This window comes from Corapipo altera, unplaced genomic scaffold (genome assembly GCF_003945725.1).
Source record: "Corapipo altera isolate COAL_440 unplaced genomic scaffold, ASM394572v1 65, whole genome shotgun sequence".
Taxonomy (NCBI): domain Eukaryota; kingdom Metazoa; phylum Chordata; class Aves; order Passeriformes; family Pipridae; genus Corapipo; species Corapipo altera.
The window spans coordinates 7,149,313-7,162,310 of NW_020884891.1; the positions used below are offsets into that span (position 1 = coordinate 7,149,313).

The 12,998-nt window shown below is 46.2% G+C and overlaps 1 protein-coding gene across 7 annotated transcripts in view; it reads left to right on the forward strand.

Moving 5' to 3' along the window:
• The window catches only part of DOCK11 (dedicator of cytokinesis 11), an 80,927-nt gene that overhangs the window by 37,858 nt on the left and 30,071 nt on the right, over positions 1-12,998 (forward strand). For 4 of the 7 annotated variants that reach the window (XM_027645349.1, XM_027645343.1, XM_027645345.1 and 1 more), the window contains exons 21-32: positions 337-458; positions 801-887; positions 2,038-2,127; positions 3,578-3,696; positions 5,395-5,464; positions 5,542-5,667; positions 6,227-6,298; positions 6,661-6,807; positions 7,267-7,350; positions 7,776-7,887; positions 9,996-10,034; positions 11,417-11,595. In XM_027645349.1, coding sequence (XP_027501150.1) covers positions 337-458; positions 801-887; positions 2,038-2,127; positions 3,578-3,696; positions 5,395-5,464; positions 5,542-5,667; positions 6,227-6,298; positions 6,661-6,807; positions 7,267-7,350; positions 7,776-7,887; positions 9,996-10,034; positions 11,417-11,595 — 1,247 coding nt within the window. The remainder of the gene's footprint in view (positions 1-336; positions 459-800; positions 888-2,037; positions 2,128-3,577; positions 3,697-5,394; positions 5,465-5,541; positions 5,668-6,226; positions 6,299-6,660; positions 6,808-7,266; positions 7,351-7,775; positions 7,888-9,995; positions 10,035-11,416; positions 11,596-12,998) is intronic. The other 3 variants (XM_027645346.1, XM_027645348.1, XM_027645344.1) reach the window with 2 other exon arrangements.

Here is a 12,998-nt window from a genome sequence, read left to right on the forward strand (position 1 = left end):
ACACTAGACATGTGCACACCCAAGTCCCACTGGTCGGGATGCCTCTCCATTCATCCAGTCCTCAAAGGACCCTCATCATGGTGCACAGCCATGGCTCATGCACTGTTTCTGCCCCTCAAACCCACTCCTGGTCTTGGTTGTGCTGTGTCTGAATTTCATTCACCAAGTCACCGGGTAAAAGGTGCTTTGACAACACTGACGTGGTTGATCCCAACCTCTCTGAAACCACTTGCACAACTGCAAGTTCAGACTTCCCAGGGTGAGAGACAGCTCTGTTTGAGCTGAACATGTATCACTGTGTGTCTGCTAACTCTGCCCCACTGGTTGCCTCCACAGTGGGATACGCCTGGGTCCCGTTGCTGAAGGATGGGCGGATCGTCACCCTGGAGCGGCAGCTGCCGGTTTCATCCAACCTTCCACCCGGCTACCTGGGTCTTGGAGACACAGAGTCACGAAAGGTAGGAAAGCCATTTAAAATGGGCCTAAATGTAAAAGGAAGAGGAAAGTTGAGCTTCTGTTGCCACTGTAAGTTCTGGGCTCCTGTTGATGCTCTGCTCAGCTGGAAAGGTCTGTACTGCAGGGCAACCCCAAAGCTTAAAGTTCTTAGGGATGGGAAACAGGACACCTTTAATTCCACTTTCCCTGGTTATACAGGTTGTAGAGAATATTTCGGTGGCAGGCTGGACTAGGCTGTTGCAGGTGGCAAGTGCAGGAGAGTGAGCACGTGGGCTCTGGGTGTCTGTACAGAGCCACCTTCTCACCAGTCTGAAACCAAGCACTTGAATGTTGTCTGTTCACAGCAGCCCAGCGTGGATGCAAAATGGGTGGATGGAGCAAAGCCACTGTTTAAAATCAGAATCCATTTGGACTCAACAATTTACACCCAGGTAAGTCAAGCACCTCACTCTTGAAGACTTGCAATGCAAATGCAGAGGAAGCAATTGCTGTGTCTCTACTGCTGCTAAACCGTAGCTGGTGTGGGAAAGAGGTACCTGGTTTGCAGAGCAGCACTGAGATACTTCTGTAGCAGCAGAGCTGAGATTACTTGCAGGGATCTGCTCCTTGTCTGGATGTGATAAAATGATTGTGTGAGTGCATGAGCCCAGGGGAGAAGCTGATGTTTTCTTAGTCAATTGCACTGTAACTGGCAGGACAAAGGAAACACCTGAGCAAATGAGCTGCTTCAATGACACAAAAGAGAGAAGAACTGGTGGATATGAGAGGTAGACACAAGAAAACAAGAGTCCTGATTTTCCTTTGAAACTAGTTCAGGCTGTTTTATCAAGTGCTTGTGCATTCTGCCACCTTATGGTAGTGGTGGACATCCTCAAGCTTCACATGATGTGCAGCAAAGATCCCCAGCACATGATCTGGGGCACCTCCTGTCAGCACTGCTCATGGGAAAATGCCCTTGGCAGGACTTGTCCTGTGCTGAATGTCATCAGCTGCCTGTACATTCACAGAAATTCGCTTTCAGCATCTGAATCTGGTTTAATGCCTTACTGATTCCGTACAACACTGAAAGCAGCACAGTAGTTCCACTTCCCACCACATTATATTCCCAGATGCTTTTCAGGGTTAAATAACCCAGTAATTAAATTTATCCTTGGAAGAGGAGGGAGAATAATGGTAAGGAGAGCCTGCCTCGGATGGACGGTAGGATGTCAGTGATGCAGAAGGTCAGGCAGTCTCTAAGAGTCGCAGTTGTGAGGGGAAGGCTTCTGTTTTTCCAGGCCAGTGTTGGATGGGGATTGGGACTCAGGGTAGTGCAACACAGGAGAATTTTAACACTGCTGGAAATTTTGTGCTTAATCTTGAGTATGGTTGGGAGCCCAGGGATGGGCAGTGGATGGGTATGTTGGAAAAGACAAGGAGCAGTACTGCAGTCCTAGGAGATGGCAGCTGGGGATCAAGAGAGCCACTGGTGGGGGCATGGCCCACTGCTCTAGGTAAAACAGCAGATTTTTGAATGTAAGCTGCAGAGTAGTAGTTGACAAATGTTGAGGCTACTGAATTGAACTCATTTGTCTCTTCCAGGACATACACTTGCACAAATTCTTCCAGTACTGCCAGCTGGTTCAGGCGGGAGCTAAGGAGGTCCCAGGAGAACTCGTTAAATGCCTAAAGGTGAACAGTGTCTGTTGGTGGGCTTTGTTTGTGTTTTTACAGACCATCAGCAAATACCCAGACCCCTGTCCTGTAGGAACAGGCCCTCACTGCAGCACTGGGGCCCTGTGCATTGTGCAGTATCTTTACCCTCACTCACTGACACAATTGTCTGTGTGCTGCTCCCCTCCCTTCCACAGCAGATAAAACAAGCATGACTCTGCCATTCTCATGGCAAAACCTTCCTCCTGGTGGACTCACATTCTTCCCCTGCTGCCCTAGGACTGATTCCAACCTTTAAACTGTAGCACAATTCCTTGTTTTCTGGAAGCCCATTCAAAACAGGATTCTTTTTTAAGGCTGAAAAAGATATGTGGGATTACCAGCCAGTTAAATCTGACCAGAGGTGACCTGTGACCTAGACCCAGCTTTTTGGCAATTTCTGCAGCATGAGTAAGGACCTTGGAGCAGGTCCACCAAAGGCTTCTGCCAGGAATATTATATACTGGCTATTTACTATCCTTATTTCCTTCCATCACTGCCTGGGTTTGAGAGTGCTGCTGTAGCAACAGCTCCACTTTCAGCGGCGGGGATGTATCACCACAAAGTTACTGAATGTGTGTCAGATAATGTACAAATATTTTAAGAAATAGAAATAGTGGCAGGTTTTGAAACCAAGCACTAAAATCACACTAAATTTGTTGTGAGCATTTCATCAGGTCCCAGCCCTGCCAAGCCCCAGCGCCCTCGCTGCAACCTAAAGACAGGGAGACATGTCTGTGCTAACTACAAGTGAGGGATTCTTAATCACCAAGACCTCAATAATTTCAGTTATTTCAATAACTAGATGGAGATTTAAAAACACTTCATTAGATTTGCAGGTTTGAAAACTGAAAATTAAATGCACTGTCTTTCCTAGATTCGTATCATGAGGTTCAGACACAAGAGTTTTATGAGATGGGTAGAGAGCATTTGTACCAGGTTATCTTGACCTTCACCAAGTCCCTTAAATCCCATTTCTGGTAGCAAGCTATGGTTTCTGGTGAAAAGTCTTAGTGCAATTCATTAGGCAGCAGGTTCTCATGCTCCAAAGGCACTTGTGAAAATGGCATTTCAAAAAACTGGCGCAAAGTAATGACAAGACTTGGGAGCTAAACTTCAGCCTTAAATTTTGGGGGTTTTCAGTCAAATCATAGCATGTGAGCTCTAATTAAGTCATAGCTATCAGGGCACATCGGAGACAAGGATTCATGCTGCTCCTCAAAGGTGTGCAGCTGGAATCTGTGAGCTGGAAGGAGGCAGTTAGTGCTGCTATGGGTCCAAGTTCCCCCATCCTCCACACCCTGAAGGCCACACCCTGAAGCATTTGCTAACACCTGTCCTATTGCCACAGAATGTCTGTGGACTGTAAATGTTTAACATCTGCAAAATGTTGAACTAAAAGTGTCTGTGTTTTGAACATTTGTTTTAGTGTTTGCACGCCATGGAGATCCAAGTAATGATTCAGTTTCTACCTGTAATTCTTATGCAACTATTTAGAGTCCTCACAAACGTGACCCAGGAGGATGAAGTAGCTGTCAACTGCACCATGTGAGTGTTGGGCAAACCATCCCATCTTTGGTTACAAATGCAAAGCCACAAATGACAGTGCAAAGCAGGGTCTGGTTTCCCAGTACAGGGTGCTAAGTGACAGCACTGGCTGTCCCCTGCTGCTCTCTTCCCCTGGCACATCTGGGTGTTGTAGGGCTTCATGGGGCCCTGGTCTGGGAGATGCATGGGGAAAAATGCGGTACTTTAAAGATACTCCTGGTTTGCTTTTCAAAAGGGTTTGCTGGCAGAGATGGCTCTGGAAGCTGAGTTATTGGGGTGTCTATAGGCACCAAAGTATCCAGGCACATCCCAGCTGCAGGCAGCAGATGTGGGGAGCCATGCCCAGGTCTCATCCCAGCACACCAGTCCCCTCTGTCAGGATTGCTACAAGTTACCCAGAGCTGGGTGTGTTGTGCTGCAGCAGCAGGAGCAGCTGCTCCAGCTGTGCCTGCTCGGGTCCCCCAGCGCTGTTCTGGCGGCACCAGCCTGGGCCCATGGAGCCCCCAGCTGCAGGCAAGCAAGGGACTGAAGGCAGCTCAAGGGGCAAAAGCACCTTCCCTGCTTAGCACTGGCCATAACTGTCTGAAACTGAGGGATGCACTGAAACATCCATCTTCCTCCTCAGGTTATTCCTCAGTGAAGTGCTGCCAGGGCAAAAGGGGATGCTGGATGCCACTCCATGGAGATCCTCCTCTGGTTCTAGTACATACCGTGCATCCATGTACCAGAAGCACCCTGCTAGCATGGAACTGGAGGTTGGAGGCTGAGCCCTGCTCCCCCAGGGATGTGGGACTTGAGCCCTGCTTCCCCAGGGATGCAGTGCCTATTGCAGTCACAGCTTTGTGCCATATGTTTTGGGTTGTGAGGACTTCTCCTGTGTGGAATACTGTAATTCCACTCTGTTTAAATCACCGGGGGCAAGGACAGGGGATCAGGTGACCAACTCCCACCTTAATTTCCAGAGATTTCTTCAAAGCTTGACCTGATGCTCTCCAGTTTGTCAGTAGCTTTCTGTTTAATGGCAACTGTTTTTTCATCAGACTTTCATAGTGGAATTTAAAACCCAGTTTATCTGATAAATGGCTTGTAAACTGCTCCTTGTGGTTTGGCCTGTGGGGTTTGTGAAAACATGCAACAGTTTATTGTTCCCTCTGGTGGGACTGAATTGTAAATCCTCAGTGCTGGCTGGGGAAACTGGGCTCTTACTGCCTTCACTCCTGGGAGTGCTTCCAGAGGGCTTGCATATTCTCCAGGGTCTGCTTGACCCTCCTGAACTACAAGGTGACAACCCAAAATAGTCCAGTGCATGTAACAAGAACCATATGATGCAAGTTCAACAAAAAAGGAGGCTTCCAGAATTAATAAATTCAGGGGATGCAGGAAGGTATCAGATTATAAAAACGATGAGACTGTTTTATCTCGTCTCATCGTGCAAGGAGTCTTGAGTGTTGAAGTGAGCTGGTGATACCTGGCCCAGCACAAAAGTGAAGAAGAGGCTTTGGCCACCTCGTGTCTGAGTGCTTTGTGCAAGGATGGTGCAGCCACAGGAGCTGTGAGGGGTGCTGGCTCTCTGCAAATCAGGCTGTGCCAGCAGGTTTTGAGGTTGAGCAGGATAGGACACACATGGTTTCTACTTCTGTGAGCTGAAGGAACTTGCCCTCGCATTGCGTGCTGAACACAAACCATGTTTCTCCTCAGGGTTCTTCTGCACATTGTGTCCAAGTGCCATGAAGAAGGTCTAGACCACTACTTGCGCTCCTTCATAAAGGTCAGTCACGACACACTGCTTCTCCAAACTCCCTGCTGGGAGCAGGCACACCACTGACACTGTTGTTCTTGCCTCAGTATGTCTTTCGAGCTGAGAAGCCAAGTGTCAAACAGGCGAAGATGACCCATGAAATCCTGGTCCTTTCCATGGCCACAATCTTGAAGCAATCAGCAGATTTTCTAGCCATCAATAAGCTACTCAAGGTGAAGTATTGGCTGTACTTGGCTGTCAAGGATGGAGGGGAGGAAAAGGGTGTCTGGTATAAAGCCCAACACTTACACTCATCTAAACCCACTGCCGGGACAAAGCTACTGGGGCAGCTTCTCACATCCACATCCTTGAGGTTCTCCCCTTACAACAGAGATGAATTCTTGCAGAGAACCTGGCTGTGTTTAGGCTCATGGCAGGACACAGCAAAGGGTTGTTTATCTTGTCAGTTTTACCTATTTTCCTCAAGCCATACATGAGGGGTGACTCACAGGAGGCAGACTGAGTTTCTGCCTCTGGGCCTTTGCAGGGCTTACACCCCAAGCTCTGCTGGCTCTTGGCAGGATGCACTGGGATGCAGAGGGGATGGATCTGTTCCCAGCCTAAGACTGGCAGGACATCTCTGGGTAGCAAAGGCACCCACGCCAAGCACAACTGTGCTAAAAAAATGCCATTTGAGAGTGTGAACTCTCCCTCACAAATAGGTGCTTCTCCACAGAGTCAGGGAATGTCAGTCCTGCTGAGAAAAGTAATAGTATTCTTTGTTCATTCTAGTACTCGTGGTTTTTCTTTGAAGCACTGGCAAAGTCCATGGCAATGTACTTACTGGAAGAGAACAAAATCAAGGTAAAAATAAATTTGGTCAATGCTGTCACAAGCTATCTGACTCTCCTCCAAAAGTTTTTCTGAAAAGCTTTGTAACTCTTTATTTAAAAAAAAACCCAACCATGCCAAGCTGAACATCTAGCCTTTTTCCTTTTGCTTTACTTTTCCCTTTTTCCCCTTTTCACTCTCAATTGTAATTTAAAAATTCCAGACCTCCTTACAGCTTGTGCACCCTCCTTTTCTGTTACTACCTACTCCAGTTGCAGCCAGTGCTGTCTTTGGCCAGTGTTTTGTTAGCAAACAACTAAAACAAATGCTAAAGAACTTGTGTCTGGACTCGGGCTGGCTTGCAGCACTGAGTTTGGGTGTGCTTTTGGTTTCAGCTGCCCAGAGGCCAGCGGTTCCCCGAGTCCTACCAGCACGCCCTGCATTCGCTGCTGCTTGCCATCATTCCTCACGTGACCATTCGCTATAACGAGATCCCCGAGGAGTCCAGGAACGTCAACTTTAGCTTGGCTAACTTCCTGAAGGTCAGCAGCTTCTTACCTTCTCCCAAGGTTTCTACCAGAAAAACAAAAAGACAGATAAAGAGAAATAAGGAGCAAGCAAACAAATATGCTTTTACTTTATCTTGTACTTGGTTTTTTTTCAGTTGTCAAAACTCTGGAGGAGACAAGCTTTCCTAGGAAAGTAACTTTCTCTTTCCGAGGAGCACTAACTCTACATGTTACCTCGGGTTTTCAGTCATGCCTAGCAGCTGTTTGGAACCTGAAATATGTATAATCTCATTTTAAATATTTCTATTGTCCACGGGAGACTTATGCGAGATCATCCAAATAGTTTCAGAGAAACAGGATCAAGTATGTTTTGGAAAGTCGGCAGCATCTGGAGAATCAAATCGGGCTGCTGGCAGACAGTAATATGGAGAAGATTTAGCATGATTACTTTAATTTTTAATCATTGCTCACATCTTGCTATTTTTTCTCCAGCGTTGTCTGACCTTTATGGACAGAGGATTTGTTTTTAACTTGATAAATGATTACGTTTCTGGATTCAGCCCAAAAGACCCTAAGGTAAGCAGTAGGTTTCTTGAAAGGTGGCTTGCAGTTGTACTTATCTACATTAGTCAAAGCTCTGTAGTAATTATTTTATACAACTCTTGGAGGCCTTTTAGACTCTGTTCCTGCAGAGTCTTTTGGAGGCAGAGACCTCTTTGTCTGGACCAAGAGCCTGTATCCAGTTAAGTTTCCAAGTAATGTAAAGAGTCAGAAGTAAAGGAGAGATTGGTTAATAGTCTGGATGAAAAAGGAAAAGAAGTCTCAAGTGACAGCTGCATGCACTGACACTTGGTGGGAACAACACAGAAATTTGCCATTTATTAGTGAGTTTTACCACATGCTCTTTAGATTCCCCAATTCTTGTGCAACAAGCACATCAAACTGGAAGCACATGGGTCAAACTGAAAACATAGTTTGTGTTTGTCTTTTTTTTATCCCAGCTGCTGGTTGAATACAAGTTTGAATTTCTTCAAACCATTTGCAATCACGAGCACTACATTCCTCTGAACTTGCCAATGACCTTTTCCAAACCCAAGCTGCAAAGAGTTCAAGGTATGTCCTTTCTCAAGAGACTGGCTAAAGAGCTATAATTTATTAGTCTTGATGGCTTGTTACTACATGGACTTTGGTTTGGTGTCAAGGAAATGTATGTCCTCGTTAGCCTGATTTACATTAACCTCAGGACAAGATGCTTTTCTTTCAGGTTTACATAATTTTGCTCCACAATGGTATGCAGTCATTCTTTTCAGTGTTTCCTATATTTAAGTTTGCGTGGGACTAACAATATCCGAAAGAAACTGCCCGTGTTTCAGTAAATACAGAAGCTGTGCAAGTGTAATCCTTTGTTCTCATGAGTGTCAGCATCCCCTGAGAAGTGGATGTCTCATCAATGGGTACTGTAGGGAATGGAAATATAGGAGAACAGACTGAACTCACTGCTGCAGTGCCAGCTCCCCTTGTGGCCACCAGAAGGTGACCTAGGTTACCTTCTCCTTTCATTTTGAACAAGAGCACAGCAGGGCACAGCGTGTTTGAGCTTGTACTCAAACCTGGGCTGAAGGCAGCCAGCAGAGAGCTTGAGCCCATGCCAGTCCTTAGTGCATTCCAAGGGCATAAGTGCTGTGCACCACCACATATCCACACTGCTTTTGCTGTCACACCATGTCCCCTTTGGTCCTGAAGCTGCTCAGCAGCTCAGATGGGGTTTACAAGGGGCTGAGCTGAGGCACTGAGCAAGAGTGGGTGGCTGGAGCTGTGCCACCGATGGCAGTGTGGACATCAGTGGCCTCCCAAGAGTGCTATGGAGATACCCTCATTCTCCCTGGGTCCCACTTTCTCATCTGTGCTAGATAAATACAGTAAACACTGCCAGGTTTGGATGCTAATAGCTTGGCCAATATAAGTACAGGAGAGGAGAGTGAGGTTTGGGATTCCCCCATGTGACAGCCCAGTGGTTTTATGATTGTATGATTTATTCTGATGGAGGAAAGGGGATGTTTGGTTGTGCCTCAGGGTGTAGCTGTACAAGTCCTAAAGTGGTTCCACACACATGCAGATGGCAGAAGCAACAGTAACTGTGAAGTATCCCTTATTTTGATTTATATATATATGTGTGTGTGTGTGTGTGTGTGTGTGTGTGTGTGACCTCTCAGAGCTTTCTGAACCAGCTGCTAATGTCTTACACCAATTTGACTACTTGCCTGGCATCATTTAACAAAAAGTTTTGCTGGAAATGGCTGAGAAAAACACATCCATAGTGCCTCCCTGATGCTTTTTAGTGGCATGATAACATAGGGATGCTCTTTCTTGGTTAACATTCACCTTTGCATTTGAGATGGTTAAACTGAGAAGCTGTAAGGGCAGCTCATCTGTCCTCCTGTGTTTATTGTGACTGAGATCTACCAACTGAGATTTACACACAGCTCTTGCCAGTACAGCAGCCCTCCCACAGGTAGCTGAAGTGCCTTTGCAGTGGTGCCTGAGCTCTGCCTGCCATGGTAGAAGGATATAGTGATGCATCTCCATTGCAGGCTTGTCTGGTTTTATGGACAGACCTGTGGTTACAGGGGACTGCAGGCTCAGAGATGGAGAGGTACAAAGTGCACATCACCAAGGAGATACCCTGCTGGCATGCCTCACCTCTTTATCAACCTGTTTGGAGGAAGAGAGAGGTCCAAAGGGGCCCCAGTAAGGGGCCCAAACCCTTACTGCTCTGTTTCTGGGAAAAGAAGGAATAGCCCCCAGGGAGGTGGATAAAGAGGGTTTCTGCAGCTTCAGTCACTGCAGACAGGCATGATGACAGAGCACATTCCAGCAACCACATCCCATTGAGTTGAAGAGTTGCATGTTGGAGCAGTTTCTCTGAAACATCTCAGCTAATTCTGCATTGGTGGTGTGTGTCCCTTCTGCTGTACCTGGAGACATCAGCCAAAGCAAGCCCCAAACTTGGCCTCACAACCAGCAGCTTGCAATTGGTTTTGCAATCCTGTGATAGGAAAAAACCCAAGGGATTGATAGAAGCTGGGAATTAAGCAATAGCCTTACAAATAATATTTAAACATGACATACAGTCCTGTTTCTCCAAGATTTAGAGCATTACTTGTTCCCATTTATTTTTGCCGTCTTTTTATTTGTCCCTTTTCTTTTTACACATGAATTAGACTTTTTTTCATTTGCTGTGGAACGGTTCACTTCAGTAGGTAGGTCCAACTGGAATGACCAAATCCTCTAATGTCAAATTAAATATACACCTTCGAATCAATTAGCTTGCATTCAACTAATGAAATAACCATATTGTGTGACAATTAAGCATTTGCTAACATGACTAACAATGAAAGCTAGATAATGTTCCAGATTGCTTTCTCTTTCCTCTGAATCACAGTTTCACAATTGAGTAAATGCTACTTATGAATCAGTGAACCCAAAAATATTTTTTGCAGCCGCGGAGCTGTTGTAACCCTTTGGCTGGAATTTTCAAAGCTATGTGTATGCACCCTGCCTTACCACAGAAAAACTTTCACACGTGTTTCCAAAAAAAAGGTCTGAGCAGAGCACAGCTCTAATTCGGTGTATGGGTTGTCTGACAGAGATAATGGTGTCAGGACGAGGTCATTCATAGCAGCCCAAGTGCACACACACCCTGCACTGAAATCTCTGACTGTTGGTTCTCTGCTGCACTGTCCAGGCACATCCATGGAAGTGATGCCTTATCCTTGTAGCACCCACTCCTTTGATTACAGAATATAACCTGACTCTACGCGAGATGCAGGGTACAAGTTAAGTTAACCAGGGTAATCAGATCTTGAGCTGCCTTTCTCCTGGGAGTCAGCACATGTTCTAAGGAGCTGTGTTCAATATCTGCTGGTGGGAAGCTGAGGGAATCTCACAGTTTCTGACAAGCAGCTGCCTGGAGCTCTACCCCAGCTCCCCAGCCCATGCAGCTGTCCAGCTGTGCAGACTGATGGAGGATGCAGTACTGAGCACTTGGCACCTGCTCCTCGTTTGCATCCCTATCCCAGCAGGAGTATTTGCCTTTGCTCTGCTCTCTAACATGGAGAGAAGGAATGCAGATGTCATGGTGGATGTGGAATGAGCTACAGAGCAGCACTCCAGGGCTGGATGTCCTAAACCCACCATCTCCACTGCCCATTCCCACACTCACAGATGCTTGGTGGAGGTTGGCACTCCTGCAATGTGGGTAGTTTGGGGATTTACAGGATAACTGCCAGTCAGGAGTAAAGCAGCCCCCAGGCACTAAGTTGTCCTGTCTTTCCCCATTTCATCCATCTCTGCCTTTACAAATTACTCACTGGAGAGGTAAGCTTTGCAAAGCATCACATCTGTTTCAGGTGCTTCTGAAACAGAGAGGGCTGCAATTAATAAACATCCTGAACTGGAAGATGCCAAATTATTTGCTATGACTTAGCTCAATGGTGGAGAAAACTGTATATTCAGTTCAGGCATTATGAAAGATCAGTGCACTGCAGGAGAGAGTGATGAACCCTTCTGGAGGACTATAGTAGTTTAAGTGACCTTTTTCTCAAAACATTTCCCTTAACCGTTGCCTTGCTGTTTCTTTCAGATGTAAATCTCGAGTACAGTTTAACTGACGAGTATTGCAGGCACCATTTCCTGGTGGGGATGCTTCTCAGAGAAGCCTCTGTTGCCTTGCAGGACAACTATGATATCAGATATACAGCCATCTCAGTCTTAAAAAATCTCTTGATCAAGCATGCCTTTGACAACAGATACCAGCACAAGGTCAGGCCTGTTTTGTTGTCTTTTTAACATAATGTTGTTGAACTTTATGAAAAAAACCGCACACATCAGACTTTTAGATATTGCATGGTGCACTCATTACTTTTTAGGAAATTGCTGTAAATAACTGATAGTTATGGTAGAACAGTAATAGCTCTGAGAAACCATCTAGAAATGAAAATAATGCAGTCAGATAACTGCAGCCCCCTTATTCATCCTGAGTATTTAGGTAATAAAGCCCTAAGCCATTAAGGAACTTGAAAGTGTCATTAGCGAAGAGGTTGTTCAACAAAATTAGGCAACATCAATGATGTTCTGGTTTTGGGCTTAAATTCATATCCTGTGTTAATATGCTATAATCAGGAAACAGAACTGATCTCTGTTACTAGTCAGCTGCATGTTTTCCTAATTAGTGACTCAGAGGAGAGGATCTCAGTTCTCATGAGACGCTGGATTTCCGCTGGGTAGCTGTCAGTGTTCTTCAGGCAGAGGCTCAGAGTGTGGTAATGCTCAGAGCCTGGAGATGGGCTTGTTTTATCTTGGTGCTGCTCCCTGCTGACACAAAGGCCCTCAAAAGTGCCCATCTACCTGTGCAGACACTACCTGTCCTTGCTCTAGCCTGATAACATGCCCCTGTTTAGTGTTTAGGTCCTCAAATTGCTCCTAGGGTGCTGCATTGCTGAGTTTTACTGGGGACATGGATAACTTCCTGGCATGAAGGGTGGGAGGAGTGGCCCGAATGGGCCCAGAGCCAGCTCCTCTTCCCTCCCTTCTCTACCTGTTTGAAGGGCTGAGTGGGAGGTGGGCTTGGTTTTCTCCGCAGTGAGGATCCGTGGTGGTTACACAGCCTGGAAACGAAACTGCAGCCCATGGCAGCTGGCAAGACTTGATATCTCAGGAGAGATTTGCCACCTCCCTGCCAAGGCTGGGTCAGAGGCAGACTGTTCCTGCACTTCTGGGTGCCTGGAACCCCTCACACTAACTCAGGAGCTGTTTACCCTCTCAGTGTGCAGCGCTCTCCCTGACTTCCCAGAAACTCCACCTGTGTCACAGTTGTCTCATGGGGTATTTGTACATGTATTGTGCTCCAGGCTATGTGACCAGGAAACTGTCTGGAGCCAGGGCAGGATGCTCAGCTGGTGTCCAGAGGCACCAAAGCAAAAAATTACATCACAGGCTGAGTGTGGCAGGGTCTATTGGCACAGTCTCGCTCCAGCCAAGGAGACTCTATCTCTATCAATGGCCAAGAGGTTTTCTCATCCCATGAGTGTTTTCAAGATTTCTTTTATCTTTCGTTATACCGAATCACGAGAAAAAACTGGATTCTTTTATCATTCAAAATGTTCCATTCAATTTGCAAGCCTTAAATTTCTTTCCTTTTTTTTTATTTTGTAACTTTTCTGTCA